General features: G+C 36.6%; 3 protein-coding genes across 4 annotated transcripts; 2 read left to right on the forward strand and 1 right to left on the reverse strand.

The window, feature by feature from the left end:
- The first annotated feature begins 721 nt into the window (after nucleotides 1-721).
- On the forward strand, nucleotides 722-4,528 carry LOC118752297 (PHD finger protein 12-like). 2 transcript variants are annotated; one of them, XM_036487167.1, is made up of 7 exons: nucleotides 722-966; nucleotides 1,139-1,329; nucleotides 1,400-1,833; nucleotides 1,901-2,163; nucleotides 2,220-3,796; nucleotides 3,863-4,074; nucleotides 4,129-4,528. In XM_036487167.1, the coding sequence occupies exons 1-6, from the start codon at nucleotides 925-927 to the stop codon at nucleotides 4,038-4,040; spliced, it is 2,685 nt and encodes an 894-aa protein (XP_036343060.1). In that variant the 5' UTR covers nucleotides 722-924; the 3' UTR covers nucleotides 4,041-4,074; nucleotides 4,129-4,528. The 2 variants fall into 2 exon arrangements, with proteins under 2 accessions (XP_036343060.1, XP_036343059.1); XM_036487166.1 differs by having other exon boundaries at nucleotides 3,863-4,152.
- A 586-nt stretch (nucleotides 4,529-5,114) lies between these two features.
- LOC118752299 (DNL-type zinc finger protein-like) lies at nucleotides 5,115-6,548 on the forward strand. The gene has a single exon (XM_036487168.1). It carries the CDS (start codon nucleotides 5,555-5,557, stop codon nucleotides 6,080-6,082), a length of 528 nt encoding a protein of 175 aa, XP_036343061.1. The 5' UTR covers nucleotides 5,115-5,554; the 3' UTR covers nucleotides 6,083-6,548.
- A 10,252-nt stretch (nucleotides 6,549-16,800) lies between these two features.
- Nucleotides 16,801-17,886, reverse strand: LOC118752300 (zinc finger protein 721-like; the record flags this gene model as incomplete). Its single annotated transcript, XM_036487169.1, is given in 1 exon segment — nucleotides 16,801-17,886. A coding segment is annotated over 1 exon segment (1,058 nt), but the record flags the coding sequence as incomplete, so codon positions are not given.
- Between the last annotated feature and the right edge of the window lie 2,042 nt (nucleotides 17,887-19,928).

Here is a 19,928-nt window from a genome sequence, read left to right on the forward strand (position 1 = left end):
GAAAATCTGCATAAAGAGAGAAAAATACGCCAGAAACGGTTTTGGGTGAATCCTTACGTGAAATTTCTTTTTGCCTCCAAAATAAACGATGTTGCTACTCTGAAGAATTCTGCGAAATGAGAACATAGCTGTCAAACAACAAAAATTACAGTTGAAAGCAAGCGAGAGCTCGCATACCACAATAGAAACCAAGGCGAATTTATATAAGGTGGTGTTATTAGCTCAGCTGATTTTGTGTATGTGTTTCGCCGCACGGCTTCTGATATCAAATTGAAAAATTTTTTTGAATTTCTACACACACTTACAGATTTTGACAGTTTATGCCGCCAAAGCAAAAACAAAATACATGTAAATTTTTGTTTTTGCACTCCTGCTATCACCTTATATTAATTCGCCTTGATAGAAACCGTCTCAGTATTTGCTTTAACATAAAAAAATCAATAACGTTTCCGCCACGAAGTTTTCGTGCAAATGAAGATGTAGCTGTCACACTTGCAAATTGCCGGCAATAGATGGCAAGATATAAGCTCTGATATACATATATTACTCTTGGATAGTAATGAGCGGTCTCCATTGGCAAATTATATTCTGACATATGTATCAAGATATATATCCTGTGGAGACTGCCAGTTAATTAAAACTATTTTTTCCTAAATTAAGAAAAATTAGCGCTGTTGCATGCTTTAATATCTTGGAAAAAGAACAAAGTAGTGAACATGGTGGAATAAACAGTCGTGAATAAACGCACTATCAAATACAACCCTCATTGTGGTTACAAGAATTCACTGAACACACTTCCCGCAGCATCGAATTGAACAAATGTCAAACAATATAACTGCAGCAAAATATCCTTTGGAATAAATTGGTTATTGCAAGAAATCAGCAACGTTTTAGTGGCAAATTTGTAGCTAAAAGATAGTAGACATGTCGAAAGTGGTAGTGGATCCGAATTTGCCCATTATGGAGGTAATTCAAACTATGCTCTATTAGCTGAAATGTAGTGAAAGTTGTAAGTCCCAGTATGTAAATCCAGATGCTGGAACGCCATACAATTGCCCATGTGTATATATCCATAATTTGACTTTAACATAGAATATTTATAAACTTATGGTAATATAACGAATTTATTTTTACACAGCAAATTAAAACGCTTATTAAACCCCCGCCATCTGAAGAAGAAAAGATAACATTGCGTCCAGTGAATACAAAACATCCATATTATAAGCGGCCAGGTCGGGGTCATAATCATGACCTTTGCGATGCCTGCGAAGAAGGTGGGGATCTTCTGTGCTGCGATCGTTGTCCATCCAGCTTTCATTTGCAGTGTCAGTAAGTACACGTGTTAAATGTGTGCACATATGTACACCATTTGTTATAGCTAGAGCATTATTTCCCATAGCGATCCGCCATTAACGGAGGAAGATATACCGAGCGGACAGTGGTTATGTCATAACTGTCGCATGACACTCAAACCTACTCCACCATCTAAATCAAGCTCTGTTGAACGTGGCGTTTCTGGCACAACAGCTTCCGCACGCACAGATAATTCGCGGCCAAGTACCCCTTCAGTTTCGATTGAGACTGAATCGGCACCATTTAAATTTCGTAACTTACGAAAACGCAGCAGCAGCCGTGCATCGGTTTGTAGTGAAATTAGCACTACGGAAAAATATTTATCAAAATTACCAGTGGGAATACAAAGAGCACTGGATCCAAATAAAAAACCTACACCGCTAGATGAGCTCATCAAGGCTGCTAGTATATTAAATCCTAAACAATTTGAGCTACCGCGGGAGCTGGAAATTCATTCACAGTTTCCTGGAAATGATAAGGGTACATTTAAAACATTTGTCAATAGTGCTATATTTTTTGCATTATTAGTTTTTGCACTTGTTTCCAGTTGAACCGCTCCGCAAAAATGGAAATGGCAATAAAAAACCAAGTAATGTACGCCGTAATTCTAAACCATATGAGCTAGATCCACAAGGCCTGGTGCCATTACCAGCGAAGACTTGTTTTTACTGCCGCAAGTCATGTAAGAAAGCGCCACTTGTTGCATGTGACTACTGTCCATTATACTTTCATCAAGATTGTCTGAATCCACCGATGACTGCTCTGCCAACTGGCCTATGGATGTGCCCAAACCATGTGGAGAACTTCATTGTGAGACTATAAATTTCCATGAGACTGAAATTATAACCATATATACACATTTTTAGGACAATCATCTTGTGAGCAGTATTTCAGCCACTGAGCGCATTCGGCTGTGGGACAAATTTTCACAACCTTTCGACCATGAGTCGGTTAAAATGGAATTCTTTAGACGCGTACACATGCGTAATCCTCCCTTCCGCATCAAAGTGCCAATAAAATCGCGCGAAACCATTGAAATACCTCCGATGGTTAGGTATCACTACGAGAATCCCCCACCTCTCTTACCATCACTTCGTGAAACCTTACGATACGACATAGTCAAGCGGCGCAAGTGTCTTCCTAGTTCACCTGAAGTAATATCTAAAGAGAGCGTAGCTGAATCAGTTTTTAAGGATTTGGAAGCACTTCAAAGTGCCAAAGCCAAATTACGTGAAATTCAGAAAGAACTTGGTCAAATAGCTGACTTAAGCAGTAGCGAAGAAGAGGACGATGATAATAGGGAAAATACTGACGGCCAGAAACATACCGAGAAGGCGTCAAAATGTGGCCACAATATTGCTGATAAAGAGAAAGCAGAAGATGAAGAAAAAGGCAAGAAGGGCAAAGGTAACAAAAAACGTGCCAAGCGCGGGGAATCTGTAAAAAACAGCGTTTCAGACATACACATAAAAAGCGAAGAAGAAGTAAAAATCGATCAGGATGCAGAAAAATTATCCGTAAATCAATCTCAACAACCAGATGTGGATAAAATAAAAATCGAAGATGACGAAGAAACAGACGAAGATACTAAATACAACGTTGAAATAGATGCAGAGCTTCGTTATTTAGATGTGGACTTAATAAAGAAATTAGCATTTCAACGCGTACAACAACTTGTGCAAGAACATCCCGAAATTGTAGTTCAATATCAAAATCGCACGGCTGCAAAGCGTATCAGAGAACTTACCCAATCTGATCCACCTCAAATATTGCCATCGCAAATCCTCTCACCAGAAGATGTACGTCGACTATCGATCATGTTCACTGGCGAGACATCATCCATTTTGGCACAACATCAAACAGCTACAGACGACGATTTGCCGCAGTTGCATCCAGCACTAGCCACTGCTGCTGCCATTGTTGCTGCCGACGAAGAAGAGCAGAAGTACAAACCACGCATACGCACTGACGCCGAAAAAGCATACGAAATAGCAACGCGCCTTGAACTGAAGTTGATGCGCTGTAAAGTACGCGCACGTGCCGTTCTAACTCCGCTTGGCGATATACTTGAAGACAACCGCTGGTTTAGCAATTTGGAATTGCAATCTTCATTTTTCATGCGCTATCGCAATTTGCATATTGGATCTGGTCAGACTTCTGTTGATGTGAATCTTTCTCTCATCGGGCACTGTTGTCGTATTTCCCCAAAGCATGCCACAATTTTCTACGACGACTTCACCAAAACGTATGAACTTATCAACTACTCTGAGTATGGCACAGAAGTAAATGGACAGCTGTATTCATGCGACTTCACTGACCATGGACCTACGCCAGCCAAAAAACTTAAAAGCGAAGATGTAGAGTTACAGAAACGCGTCCAAGAGATTTTGGATAAACGACGTGGCATACAGCGACAACACTACATTGTTGACCGAAATTCAAGGTATGCATAAAATATATAGGAAATTTAAAAAGTTATTTCTATGAAATTTATACATGTTTGTTTCAGGATGGCACCACCAATGAAACCTGAATGCAAATGTACTTTTATCTCTGAGCCGCCGATGGTTGCTGGCGCTTGGGAAGGTACAGCTATCCTTACACATGGTACTTTAATACGTTTCGGGTGCTTGTCGTTTGTCTTCGCAATACCTGAAGTAGGAACAAGCAACAACGGTCAGGGTTAGTGTTATTATTGTACGTCGTTGGAGCGACAATTTGGTTAGCTGTAATAAGTTTTAATTTTGCAAGTGATTTTTTCATAAGTAATTACAGCATATTGCTTCCAACACGAAACAAGCGCTTATTTTAATCTAAAACATGAAGGGCATTTTTTCTGAAGTATCGGAACACACTTGGCAGACTAATTGATTTACATCTAATATTCGCACAAACATTTCGTGAGGCGTAAAGAAGGGGTAATTGTTTTTATCTACAAATATGTATGTATGTATTTATTTCTTAGTATAAAATTTAGTATTTTAAATAAAATAATACTCTGGCTCTTACATACCTACATATGTACATATTTCGATATGTGTAAATGCGTCGCTGGCTTGGGCAACATTTTCACATTACGTACATGTGTGGACTCGGCTAAGCGTTTACAACAACAAATATTTTACGAAATAGACGTTAATAAAGCTTAGTAAAAAAAAATATATTTCTATTATGACTACTTACTCTTGTATCCGATTTTAGAAAAATTATGATTTCATTTGAAATTCAAAGGCAATTTCATTTAACAGTTTGGCATAAATGCAGTTGGGCTCCAAATCTCAAATTAAAAAAAAATAAACATTGGAATCGATAGAGATGATTGAGCTGAGTATAACGGTATACTTCTTTTTTTGGGCAAACAACAACAAGAAGAATTATCAAAGGTTAAAGTTCAAAATAAGCAATTTTTGAAATCATTTATTTCTGATATGAAAGAAAAAGGTTCTCATAACATCTATTTCACGATCCAGAATTCTATCATTCTTGGTAAAAAGCGAACCGGTTCGGGCGAAACTCACGATAATGCAATATGTCTCCGACCAAGGCGAATTTATATAAGGTGGTGTTACTAGCTCAGCTGATTTTGTGTATGTGTTTCGCCGCACGGCTTCTGATATCAAATTGAAAAATTTTGTTTGAATTTCTACACACACTCCTACAGATTTTGACAGTTTATGCCGCCAAAGCAAAAACAAAATACATGTACATTTTTGTTTTTGTACTCCTGCTATCACCTTATATTAATTCGCCTTGTCTCCGACTTACCGCGAATATAAAAAATAAATGTAACACTGGCTACACACAACGAACATATCCGCGCACAAGCTCGGCTTGCGGTGCATGTTCGTCGTTTGTAGGGTGGTTCACGAGCATGCTCGCAAAATATCAAAAAATTTTGTTCGTCGTGTGTAGCCACTGTAAATGTTGAAATGGCAGCCCTGTTACTTTCGTTAACATTCCTTATCAATTTCAACGAAGCATTCAGCTGTTTCGATACACGCTGCCAGCTGCCAAAAGCTATGATAACCAATTTTGCAACAAGCTTTTTAGCATTAGTCGTTTCCATCGCAGTATCCAATAATATAAATTCTAATTAACACAAACTATAATACATATGAACAAATAGAATTAGACAGCAATATTTTGTTTCACTTGGTTTTCGCAATATATGTACATAAATACGTCGTGATGAGCGTGTAAAATGAATTCGTTGCGTAACCTCTTTAGCTTGAGGACACTTAATAGTGTGCGGCAACACGGCCAGAATGTCCTCTACAACATCGCACAGCCAGTGGACGGTGCTGTCACGGCTGCACCAGCACCAGAATGCAGTATTAACGATCAAAGAACTTGTGAACCGTTGAAAATACCAAAATCCATTCTCGATGCAACCACGTTTACAGGTAAAAAGTTTGGTGAATCCACCTTATCCTCATCTGGTTCGATTTCGCCAACGACCCTGAAACGCTTACGTTGCATGGAGCGGAAAGTTGAATTGGTTTATCGCTGCAAATTGTGCAACACACGAAACAGTAAACTGGTGTCACAAGCAGCGTACAGAAGCGGTGTGGTGATCCTCCAATGTGACGGCTGTTCTGTGAACCATTTAATAGCCGATCATTCTGGATGGTTTGCCAAAACCAAAGGCAAGAATTTTGATCAGGTACTAGCCGAGAGATGTGATCGCATCAAGATCATCAAGGTGAACGAAAAAGGGGAATTAATTTAACTGCCAACAACTAACTATGTACACTCTTGATTTTACTGTTCCGCACTGTCCCGCAAACTACTTTAATGATTGTCTTTTTGCGAAAGCACGGTCATGTAAAATTAACAACTGAATTTTGAAACCTTTTGTATATTTGTCAAAATTAGAATGGCAAATATGGATGACGCCTTCGTCGTCAAGAGCACAATTTCATTGAATATGCTGACAACACTCACGTGGCCGAAAAAGGTGGTGGAATCCGACTTTAAATTAGCTGAGCTTCACACACAACTCTCCAAATGGAATCAAATTGAACTACATATATATTACAGACATATGTATATTGTGATAATTGTCATAAACGCTTTAATTAACTTTAATTTGAATTATGAACAAGTGTGTAAACGTTGAGTTGTAGGATATTAATAATTACTGGTTTTATACGCCCCCAAACCAAGCCATAAAATAAAAAAACAACTGAAACAGGTCACACGAAAATAAGTCGTTTTATTTAACTGCGTAGTCAAATACGCGGTATGTGTAATTTATATTCAAATAACTTTTGGAACCAAAAACATTTAGGACGCTTTCATGCATATTATATTATTTTTTAATCGATGTTGTTTTTTACGTTTTTCGCATATCAGTGGCGTACGCGTAAATATAATGAACTATTAATAAGTACTCGAAGTGCTAAGTCTTCTATACATACATACGTAGTAATTGTATATACATACATACATATGTACCAGAGAGCATCCCAGCAAACATTTGGAGTCATAAATGAGTCTTTAAGGAGGCCTATTTCGGGGCTATTACGCTCATAATGAGCTCATTTAAGAGTCCGATATGAGTGTGTTTCCCTTCCTACGAATGTCGACTTATATGAGCTTACATTCATACATCAAATGAGCCTCAATATGAGTCATATTGGACTCTTATTGGCCTCATATACGGCTCATTTTGGACTCTTTTAAAACAAGTTTTGGCCTCATATATGACTCTTTTTGAGACCCCTATCGGCCTCATAAATTGCTACATTCGGACTCTTATTTTAGGTTGCTCTTTGAGTCTTATTCAACTCACTACATTTGCAAAGGCATTCCGCAAAAAGTCCTTGCAAATAACATACATACATTCTTACATGCATATACACATTCCAACATGCATTCAATAGCAGCAGCTGAAGCAAAATTTTGTTCATTTTTTGTTTTCTAATTATTTTCAATTTCTGTATAAACAAGTTTAGATATAAATTTCAAATCTTTATTGTTTTTATATTGGCACAAGTTGCTGGCTCATAACTTGGCTCATATATGAATGCTAAAAGATTCATATAAGAGTAAAAAATTGTTTGTTTTTGAAACTCATATTTTTTTACCTACCTAGGACACCTTTCGGACTCATATATTCTGAACGCTCAGAATATGTTTGCGGGGTACATATCTTTTAACAATACAAATTTTTTGATAATCTATTTCAATTCACTTAGATGCATGTAAAAAGAAAGGTCCTGTTGAGTTCGAAAAGAAATCAGGAAGGCAATTGAGCTCAATGTAATGTATAATATTAGGATATTAAATTTAAGTATGTACTAGAGTCCAGCGCAAGTGTATTTGCCGCATTTCATTCAATACGTACTCCTTGCATTGTACTCTACTCCCAACACCTTGTTACTCTTTTTCCGCATACATACCAAGAATGATAGAATACAAGATTGCGCCAATGAGAGAGGATTTTTGAGCGTAATTTTTGCGTGACGTCATCTTGGTGCAATTGCGAGAGAAATGCCAAAACGGTTATTAAAATATGTAAACAATGCAGAAAAATGTGTTAATTTTAATATTACATGGCCCAATTTTGCAGGAATCAATAAATATACAAAGATTGATTAATTAGGAATACGTACTAATAACTTTGGACATGTAGCCCTTCTAGGTAACTAAAACATAATTTATAGCTGAACTTTTAAATGCATAATAATTTGGCGACGGTTTTTTATTAGGTACGTAACAGCGCGGTAAGATACAGCTTGAATTAGCGCCTGGCGACCTTATCCACTGGTGCTTTAGCTCATACCAGCACTAAAAATATTATTTTCAATATCTTCACTAGTGAAGTGCTTCATGCATTTCCTCGCCGGCAGAACTGCTTCCACTTTTCCGAAAAAAAACTTACATCGCACGCTTTCCTTTTGTTTTCACTATTACACTTTGCCACGGCGCACTTCATTTTGCTTTGTAATGTCTCAATAATTATTTAAAACCACGCAGAAAAACTAACGCACATATATTAAAATTGGTATTTGGTTTTTTCGTATGCTCACAATCAACAATTGCACCAAGATGACGTCACGCACACAGCTGATTCAGTCAAAATCGCAAAGAGCGGATTAGCGGTACCGCGATTGGCGCAATCTCTATTTCACGTGATTGTGAACAGTAATATTAGTGATGTGCGTTATGGTGATTGCGATTTCTTATCACCGGCGGGTGAAATATCCCTCATCGCTATTTATTTTGAAAAAAATCTTTGGAAATGCAATTTACCTAATGGCGATTCTGCAGAAATAGAAGTAATCGAGCAATTCGGGGGTTGAAAGTAAAAAAATGTATGTAAATTCCATGCGTTGAAATTATAAATTCCCCTTGAGGATTTTCATTTTATCGATAGTGATCTCATTTTATGTCCATTAATATGAACTGACCTATATAGTGTATTAATGTTTTATCATTATTGTCTTCATCTTTGACAAAATTACACGGTCACCCGGTATATATTTTATTTTTTTAAAGAAGTCACATGAAAGGGAGTCGCCCTGTCTGAAACCCCGTTTTGTGTCGAACGGCTCGGAGAGGTCTTTCCCAATTCTGACGGAGCTGGTGGTATTGCTCAACGTCATTTTACACAGCCGTATGAGTTTTGAGGGGATGCCAAATTCAGACATAGCGGCGTATAGGCAACTCCTTTTAAGGCCCGTTTACATACAACTTTGGCGTTGCGTTGGCGTTGGCGTCGCTTCGACAGCTGACTATGAATACATGTATTTATATGAAAGTCTCCATATAACCAAAGTTGGGCAACGCCAACGCCAACACAACGCAGGAAGATGGCCAACTCTCAACTTTTCGCGCGCGTCGTTCGTCAGCTGTTCTAAATAATCAAAATTATGTGATTTAATTTTAATTTTTAATCAAATGCGGGCAAGAAATATAGTTTTTAATGCAATTATTGATGTAAAAATTTTGATTTATCAGCCGCTAGTATGTTAATTTAGTGACCAAAGTATTCTGTGCTAAGCGTTCATTGTAGCAAGCACGGGCGTTACGCGCGCCGCTGTCAAAGCGACGCCAGCGCCAACGCAACGCCAAAGTTGTATGTGGACGGGCCTTTAGTGCTGTCAAAAGCGGCTTTAACTCTCCGTCAGACACATGTTTCGATTGGCACATTCGGTACGCATGAGTCTGGCTGGACCCACATGCAAATTGTATGAATTTATATAGAAATTATGTGCAACATTTGTTCAATTAAACTTATTTATTGTATGTTATTCAAATATTTACTTAATTTAAGGGCTTTCTTTTTTATTTTATTATTTAAATACACTGGCGATCAAAACCGGGTGCATGTTCGACATTTTATTACTTACAGTAACATAACTTTTTTAATAATAAGCGGATTGCTTTGAAATTTTCAGCAATTTTTCCTTATTATCTAGGGTATAAAGCCCAGTAAACAGAAAAATTAACAAGTGATTCACAGCAAAAACGCAAGGCAACTATCTTCACTCAGTTTTGAACTTTTAGGAGGTATATATCAAGAGGATTGTGGAGACTCCTTTGCTTTTAATAGCGATTTTCATACGTCCGGGAATGCTCTCTACTGAGTTTTCTATGATTTCGCTTGGAATATTACCCCATTATAATTTTGCTCACCTCCAAAGCTCTTTCATGTTACTGGAGCTCGCTTGTGCTATGCTAATCCTCTCTTGACCACAGCGCTCAATTTTTCGATAGCTTTGAGGTCTGGGATTTGTGCTGGCCACCATGTTACATGTTTTTCTTTGTATGGTGTTTTTGAAGATGTTGATAAGGTGTTTCCCAAAAATATGCCTTTTTATCGTTTTGGAAACAATTAATTTTCGTTCCATCGGACCATATTACCCCTTTTAAGTGCAAAATCTCCAATTCTCGTGACTTTTACAAAATTTAAGTGGCAGCTTAATGGCGTGGGATGTTTTGCTTGCTGGCATTTAGTGTCTTGGGTTAATATAAAAGGTATAATGAACATATCCTCCAAACAAATTTGCCGGACTTTGTAGACAAAAGCGCAAACCCTGCGGAAGAAGTTGTTTGCCAGCAGGACGGAGATCCAAAGGATTCTGAAAATATTCGACACCGCCGGCTGCTTGGGAAAAATTTTCTTGTAATGAAGTGGTCAGCACAAATCCCAGACCTCAACACCATCGCAAAATTGAGCGCTGTGGTCAAGAGAGGATTAGCATAGCACAAGCGAGCTCCGAGTAACATCATTTTAGGTAACAAGTAATTTTTTGAAAAAAAACCAACTTCAATTCTCATTTAAAAAACTACATATACTAGTGAACCCGCATGACGTGAAAACGCCAACATTTAATTAAACTATTTAAACAGGTGAAACCCTATTCAATAACCTCTAAAAATATTCCTAATGATTAATCTAAACCATTTCTCAGTGGTGCTTTTAAAGTTTACGACATACAACAATATGACACTTACGACACCGTTGTGAACCCCCCAATAATTTCTTGTAACTCTTTCATTTGACATCCATCGCTCATATTTCATATAACTTGGGTATAAAATAGCTCAATTAGACTTCTTAAATAGGTGGCAACCCTATCCAAGATATTTCCAAACTACTACCTTCTTAAACCTCTTTTATATGACACCCATATAGCGATACCTTATTCACTTGCCAAATTCCTTTACATAATTAAAATTGAATAATTTTTTTTTACATGTGGCAACCCTCCTATACATAGTTAAGTTATAAAACCTTTTCAAAACCATTTCGATTGCTACCCATATTTAATAATTGATTTAACTTATTAATTAATTTGAGCTCAATTTCTTAACAGGTGGAAACTTTTTTCGAAAAAGTAAAACCTTCTTGAACATCCACACCCTAAGCCCTTTAATTTGGTACCTCAGTTTTGAAAATCGAACGGAGGGTGCGGATCTGAGGGCATTGATTAGTAAATAACTTGAGTAAAATTATTTAACAGGTGGCAACCCCTTTCGAAAAAATTAAACCAGTTTGCACATCTACAGGCCAAGCGCTCATGATCCACTGATCGGATCTTAACCAGATTAGTATGGGACCACCTCTGAGGTACTACCTTTCCGATGCAAAAAGAATTATCGGTTGACGTGGTCCAAAGTTATGCGGTAAGATACATAAAAAAAATATTCCGACGAACTGATAACCTCCTCCTTTTTTGGAAGTCGGTTAAAAATGCAAATCATCTCTTGCCATGCTAATTCAAAAATTCAAAATAAAACTTTGAAAAACGGTTGCATTCCTTCATTTTAGGTAAAAATTACATAGGAATATATGAGGGTCCAGCCAGACCTATGTGTTACGAATGTGATGTATTAATCAACATCTCTATATATCTAGCTTTATATATATGATACCAACACGATTTTTTACAGATTGGTAATTCACTAAACTTTAGTAAGCTACCTGAAATTTCAAGCCTCTAGCTATATTTAAAGTACCCTTTTTTGTAATTTGAAAAGGGAAAAGGCCTGGCTGGACTCATGTGTCAGACGAAGGGTTAAAGTCGACAAATAGGTGGTGAGTGTCGATCTTTTTCTCGCGGGTCTTTTCGAAGATTTGGCGTATTGTAAATACCTGGTCTATGGTGGATTTTCCAGGTCTAAAGCCACACTGATAAGGCCCAATCAGTTCATTGACGGTGGGCTTCAGTCTTTCACACAATACGCTCGATAATACCTTGTAACCTATGCTTAGAAGGCTGATCCCGCGGTAGTTGGCGCGAATGGCGGGGTCACCTTTCTTGTAGATTGGCCAGAGCATACTTAAATTCCAGTCGTCGGGCATGCGTTAATCTGACCATATTCTGCAAAAGAGTTGATGCATGCACCTTATCAACTCCTCGCCGCCGTACTTGAATAGCTCAGCTGGCAGGCTGTCAGCTCCAGCAGCTTTGTTGTTTTTCAGCCGCCTTATTGCTATACGTACCTCGTCATAGTCAGGCGGTGGAACGTCGACTCCGTCATCGTCGACTGCGGGCTCGGGTTCTTCTTCTCCACAACTTTCCGTGCTGCTACCATTTAGTAGGGCGGAAGTGTTCCCTCCATAATTCAAGTACGCTCTGGACATCAGTTACTAGGTCGCCATTATTGTTCTTACAGGAATACGCCCCGGTCTTAAAACCTTCCGTAAGTCGCCTAACTCTCTGGTAAAATTTTCGGGCATTCTTCCTGTCGGCCAGCATTTCAAGCTCTTCGCACTCACGTATTTCGACCTCTCTCTTATTGCGGCAAATACGTCTCGCTTCCCTCTTCAGATCCCTATAGCGGTCCCACATAGCGCGCGTTGCGTCCGATCGCAGAGTGGACCTGTAGGCGGCATCATTTTTATCTGCAGCTTCCTGACACTCCTCATCGTACCAGTTGTTCTTTCGGGCTCGCTGAAATCCGACTACTTCTTCGGCGGCGGTACTTAATGAGCGGGAAATGTGGTTCCACTGCTCGCATATGTCGGTTTGTTGAAGTGTGCTCTCCGAGAGCAGGTGTGAGAGTCGAGTAGCGAAAGCGCTGCTGTCTGTTGTGATTGCAGCTTTTCGACGTTAAGCTTTCCTTGCATATTTGGGCGCACATTTTTTGCTGCACAGAGGCGGGTGTGCGTATCTTGGCTGCAACAAGATAGTGGTCCGAGTCCAGCCCGTTTTAAATTTGAATTATTATTAAAATAAATTTGGGTTATTGTTCGCTTACATTTCGGTCAATCGCGCAATTCCATTATTAAAGAAGTATCGAAATAAAACCAATTTTGTATATTTTTGAATACGGTTTCAGCGAGTGCGCCCCAAGGACACAGGTATAAACGCTTAAAATAATTATGTGTTAAGTCAAATTGGTTTTTTCTTAATGCAGTTGTGTGTTTTGTGGATCAAATCCTTTGTTGGACTATTCGGGGACTCAGGTATAATACCTTGTGAATTCTATAATAACACACTTTTCACTTAATATGTAAAAAAGCATATTGTAAATTACTTCTTGTTACAGATGGGAAACATGTAGATGAAATTGACGACCAAGTCGAACCGGACTTGCTGTATGATGATAGTTGCACGGATAAAATAATAAGTGTTTACAATAATATATGTTGGTTGACTGTGCATTTTAGAAACGAAATTATTTTTTAAATCGTCAGAATAAGAAAACCCCTCCATATAATCGTCAGATTATGGAACAGGACGACCAGGTCATCGGGATGAACCTTCTGTATGAAAATCTGACGCGCTCGAGTAAATCCAAATGCCGTTTTTTTTGCATCTTCAAGAAGCACCACGAGCTTCCGTCACATCTGAATCTTCAGATTATTGAATGGGAGGCCCATTTAATATCCCTTGTGAATATTTGACGCGCTCGAGTAAATTTTTTTGTCACCCATTTTTGACCCTTCCGTACGCCCAACCCCACCATGCAAATCAATATCTGACGCGCTTAAGTAAATCCATGTACATACCTGTTTTTTTTTTTTTTTTGGAAGCCTGTAGATCCTTACCACCACTGGAAGGAAAAACATCACACGACCTTTTTTGCTTCCCATCCATTATATAATCTTCGAAATCCAATAAGTCAAAATGACGCTCGAGTAAATCCCGATTTAGCAATTTTTAAAACATGTTATAAAATTTATACATACTTTGATTTTAGTACAAGTATTACAATTCTAAATGTGTTGTTTTATTTGTTTCAATAAGTATTGATTAAAGTTTTTTTTACCTATTTTTCGTAAATCGTCATAAAAACAAAATATTATACTCTATTAAAATATTACTTTCAAATTTTATTTGCTTAATAATATATGTAGAAATCTTGTTTTTTAATTCGATTTCCTATATTCTTCAATATAAACTCAATAGTTTTGAATTCATGAAGATAAAGAGCATTTATGAATCCATACATACATACATCCATAAAGACTGTTAGTTTTAAATTTGTTTATCATATTTTAGATAAATATGTACATATTCAATATACTAGATCGTATCACTATATATGTACAATAGGGTGGTCCTTAAACGTAGGGAGCAAATTTTTACATCAGATTTCCTAAGCCTCAACCTCTACGTCGATGCTACTATAGTCGAAGATATCACATATAAATTTTTAAGACGTGTCGCACAAGGGGCAAAATTAATTTTTTTGGTCTAATACCCAAAATCTATGCTATCGTTACCGAAGGTATTACATATAAATTTTGGTCCCGATTGAATTCGGTTAAGGCTTGGAGCACAGGGGACGAAGTTCAGATTACCCTATGACGACGTCTTAGCGGTCTTCAATCGGGACTAAAATTTATATGTGATATCCTCGACTTTAGTAGTATCGCCTTAATCGGCTCAAATCGGGACCAAAATGTATTATATGTAATATCTTCGTTATGGTAGTACTGTTTTTGGGTATTATATGAAAAATAATAATTTTTGAGTCTCCATAGAAGAATCTGAGGAGAGACTCGGCCAAACACTAACATATGTGTAAGCGCCGATCTATTATTATTATTATTATTATAGAAGAATCTGAGCCTTTCACCATATGCGACACGCCTTAACCGTCTCCAATAGGGACCAAGATTTATATGTGATATCTATGATAGTGGTGTTACCGATTGAAGTCATTCATTTGAGTTTTAAGGACCACCTAATGTACATACATACATAGTATGTATGGGGACTAAAAAAATAAAATATATTATTCCATTTGAAAATTATGTATGTATTAATTTGAGTTTGCTATGATAGAGCACATTAGGGGTATTCCCAAAGTATGCAAAACCCTTTTCTAATGGGTAAACTTTGCAACCCGTGCACGAGTTTTGCAAGACTTAGAGTACACCCCCATTATGTAATGTAGAAAAAACCTTTACAACGCCTAGTATTCGTAAAAATTTTAAGTATAAAATCGTTGTCGCTTGTACAGTGTGGTTAAAAAGTTTACATCGTCACCCTCAACGCACAAGGTCCTATATAAAAAATTTGAAACTCGAAAAACTTTTTAAATACCACGTATATGGAACTGCTCTAAAGATGAAAATAAATCTCATATGTTTTAAGATATGGATTTAAATTTCGGTGTAGGTGTGAAAGTCAACTAACGGAATGTTTAGAAAACCATGTTTCCGAAATTTTTAAATACGACCTTTTGCTTTGATGATCACGATATGTATATTCTAGAAAAACTCCCTTGTGAGTGTCTAATGTTTACCTAGATCATGATTTAATTTTTTCGACACCAACACCAGGAAAAATTAAATACAGAAATTCAATTACCAGCTGATTATTTTCGGTTTTATGTTTTTAATTATTATTTAATGTGCATAAGTTTGCCTTTAATTATTCTTAAGATTATATTTAATACATAAGTTCTAAGTACAATCTTATACTAAAAACCTAATTTTATCATTGAGATTAACTAATTTAATGTGATTTTTTTCGCAGCGTACATACATATATATCGCTCGTTTACTAGTAAAGTGGTTTACAAGTTTGTGTTTTTAACAATGTTTTTGGCCTCTTCTGCTCTTAATCTTTGTTTAAGCACTATAAACTGGAAACAATCTGATAATTTTTTAACGAATTTTCGTAATCTCTTGTTGATTTGGAGTCAAATTGATTTCGGCACTTTGTCACATTGGTCTAAACAAAAAATTGAACTAAGATGATACAGGACCGAAGACAGTTTGGGATCAAATTAAATTTGACAGTGGATGACAGCGATTCGCCACAATAAACAAATATCTTATCCTGTCGGAGACAGCAAACAAAAAGAAAAAACTTCGCTATGACTAAGATAAGGACCATAATCTCGCTTTTTAGTAATATATTTAATATTTAAGTCATCTCCCTTGGATTTTCTAGCAAACGAGCTTAATGTATTTATGCCAAATAATAAGTTAATATGAAGTTGTTATAATACTTGAGAAACAAACAACTTTGAACAATCTCTTTCGTGGTAACTTTATACAAAAAAGGCCTTTTAAATAAAATGATAAAACGCAACTAAAAAGAAGCCTAAAGTATGGGTGCATTCGAAAACGTCCAAAATACTAAGTATTCGTTTTTTTTTTCTTTGTAAGCCTCGGCAGATTGTAATGCCAAATGTGCGCAACCACGATTAATCATAATTTTCAACTAGGTTTAGAAATAAAATAGACTGATTCTTTGTTTTTTGACGTTTTCGAATGCGCCCTATTTGTGAACTTTTTCTTCAATTTTAAAACTTTGCATTGCATTAATACTACTAACGTTAGTCAACGTTACTATGTGATTAATTTCATCATGTTAAGTAATTATATAGTTACAGTCCATATGGAGCCCCCCTAATTTCGTGCAAATTTCAAATACATGTATATACGTAACTACTTAAGCATGCATAGTTAGGTTAGTTAGAAGAATATTGTTATTGCAATGGTTACATACTATGTCTACTGCCGTTTGCAAAACCTTTACAGGTTTATGTATGTGGATCAGTAACTTTGACGTACACGAGAGTTGGGCCGATTATGTCGTCGCTTATGCAAATACAGACCTGCCGCTTGCGCAAACGCCGAACCACATATTTTACAAACATAACGTTTGATAGCGTCATGTATTTGTTTGTGATTTTGTAGATTTTTAAGCGATTTAAATGATTTGCCGCAAATTTCGCATTTAAACTCTTCATCGCTGTAGTGCTGCCGGGCATGTTCCATCATAGAGTGACGCGCAGTAAATAAACGCCCACAATGTGGGTAATCACAACGGTATGAACGATCGCTGGCGTTTGTGTGTTGTGCACGATGAGAATTGAGATAAACCATATTCGCAAATGATTTCCCACAGATGTCACATGAATAGCATCCATCATAGTCATTATTTTCCATTTTCATCAGAGAATTACCGTCTTCACTACCCAAAGGCGGAATGTTAGCCAATGAAGGCAGTAATAATTCATCATTATGCCTTCGCATATGTTCATCGTACACTTCTTTGGTACGAAAACTGGCCGTGCATAAATCACACCAATATTTGACTTCTTTATGTGTCGGTGCATGTATTTGTTTGTGTTGATTTAGCTGATCGACATCTGAAAAGCTAACAGGACAAACGTTACATGCATAACTACCTTCAGGCTGATGAGTGCTAAGGTGAACTTCTAATTCTCGTGGCGATTGCACTATTACTGGACAAAAATCACATTTGAATGGCGCGATATCAGCATCCATAAAAAGCATTTGATCATAGTAGGTGTAGCTGGGTACAAATACTTTATTATTTTGCTCGCAGAGCAGACGTTCCTGTTTTTGCTTGGAATAGTCGAAACGTAATTGCGAAATACGCTTTGATATTTGTATGGTGGATACGTCAATCATCTTTTGCAATTCAGTTGCCATTTGCTGCAACGCCTCTCCGCGCTTTTCCTTACTGCGATAATCGATGTTGTATTTGTTATAAAAGCATGGATACTGCTCAACCATTGATAACAGTTTAGTAGTAGAAACATCATTCCACAATGCAGAGTAGCGACGTCTGTATACAGTCTCCTGAAACAATAATTAAAAGTGATGGGAATAGTTTTCCTCATACATACATGCATCACAGCTGTAAAGAATTGCAATCAATTTGGATGGCAATCGAAAAATTTACTTCACATTTTATATTTCTTGTAAATGATAGTAAATTGTAATTTTTACCGTCATTGATATAGAAGATACAGAAGAGTAAAATCAAATGTGCCTGTCATTTGATATGTTCATTGGACAATTTAAATGTTGTTGTTGTTGTAGCAGCATACAAGCTCCCCAAAGAGTTTTTGGGGAGTGTTGCTGGAGTGACAGTCCTTGGCCAAATATAAATCTGGGTCGTTCCGGTTACGTAGACCCGACTGTTGTAATGCATTAATGGTATTTAAAGCAATAATGTTAATGTAAAATGTTAATGCATTAATTTATGAAATTTAATGCAAATGAATATTTCATTGCATTAATTCTGAAAAATGTAATGCTAATGAAATTTTTTTTCCATTAAATTATCCAAGCTAATGTTAATGAAAAATTTTTAATGCACTAAAATGTTTAATACCTTTGCTCGTTTTCATTATTAAAAACCATTAAATTTTTTTCTAGTGAATTATAAATAACCTCTTTTGGAAGGACTTGGAATAATTACTAACAGTTTTTTTCAGCTTCATTATATTTATTTGTATTTGTAGAAAAATTCTTCTAAACATTGTTAGCCATTTTATGAAAATAAAAACCAATGTGCACGCAACTCAGGGTGCTTTTGTAGATTTTTTTATGTTGATTGTTGATGCATACCGATTACATATATTATGAGCCAAAAACGGACAGATAGCCAATTTAGCAGCGCATGTACACGACTGAGGACCTACTCTGATCTAAATTAATCAATAAGCCGTTTTTTGGTTCCATTTGCCAATGTGTTTTTACATATTTAACGACAAATGCCATTGAACTTGACATAGTGAAAACCAGCCTTAACGTCAGCAAAAAATTATTACTTCAAAATTAAATTAGTTAATGGGTTTTTAATGCTTATTATAATTTTGATGCAATAAAATATTGCAAAAGCATTCATTTAAACATTTTAATGTTAATACAAAAAAAAAATCATTAGCACTATTTCTTCGGAATTAATGCATTGAAATTTTCATTTACATTAAATATCAAAAATTACTGCATTAATTTTTTCCATTTACATTAAAATGCTATGCATTTAAATTACGCCCACTTTCCACTTTCAAAAAAACGCGTAAAAACGTATGGTGCGTTGCTTTAAAACGTTGCACGGTGGATTTTGTATTCTAGCAGCTGAAGGAACGTATACTAAAAATTTTAGACTTGTGCTCGCGATTTAAAAATAAAAAAAAATTTCACCATAAAATTCGAAGTTTCTGAGAATTGCCCATATACATAGGATTGCGAATGATACTCTAGCGCCGAGCCGTTGAAGGGCTCTGGGCAAATAAACGTGAAACAAATATTAGTATCGATATCGTATTAAGTCCCATCAATATTCTTATTAAGTCCCATCAAAAAACATCTTGTGGTTTAAAGAATAAAGGGAATGGTCCATTATACTAAAGCCAGCCTTCCGACATAAGCTATTATTCGATACGAACACAGATATGATATCCATACATAAATATGCATCTACATAGTTAGGGTCATTCCACAGTGACGTTTCAAGTGGCTAAAAATTTTCGTTTTAGAATTTGTTTCCGAAGGTTTTGCGCTTTACTTCCATATAAAAATAAATGGTTTATTCGCTATATGAAAGCCAATGTGACAAGGAAAATTCCAAAAAAATCAACGGTAATTTGCATAATTGCAGGGTTGCATAATCAGTACTTTTAGTTGCAGTTGAATTTCTTATGCAACTTTTTTAACTCATTATGAAATTAGTGAAGCAAAAAATAAAAAAAAAGCTAACACCTAATTCCTCACAAGGAACAGCTCAACCCCCGATTTCCCATGTAAACTGAAATTCCCAACAAAAAACGGCTCTTTTCCCAGATTCCCCACGCAATCTGAAATTCCCGGCAAATCGGGGAAGTCCCCACGAATT

This window comes from Rhagoletis pomonella, unplaced genomic scaffold (assembly GCF_013731165.1).
Source record: "Rhagoletis pomonella isolate Grant_MI unplaced genomic scaffold, Rhpom_1.0 Rhpom_scaffold_01382, whole genome shotgun sequence".
In the NCBI taxonomy this organism is placed as follows: Eukaryota; Metazoa; Arthropoda; class Insecta; order Diptera; family Tephritidae; genus Rhagoletis; species Rhagoletis pomonella.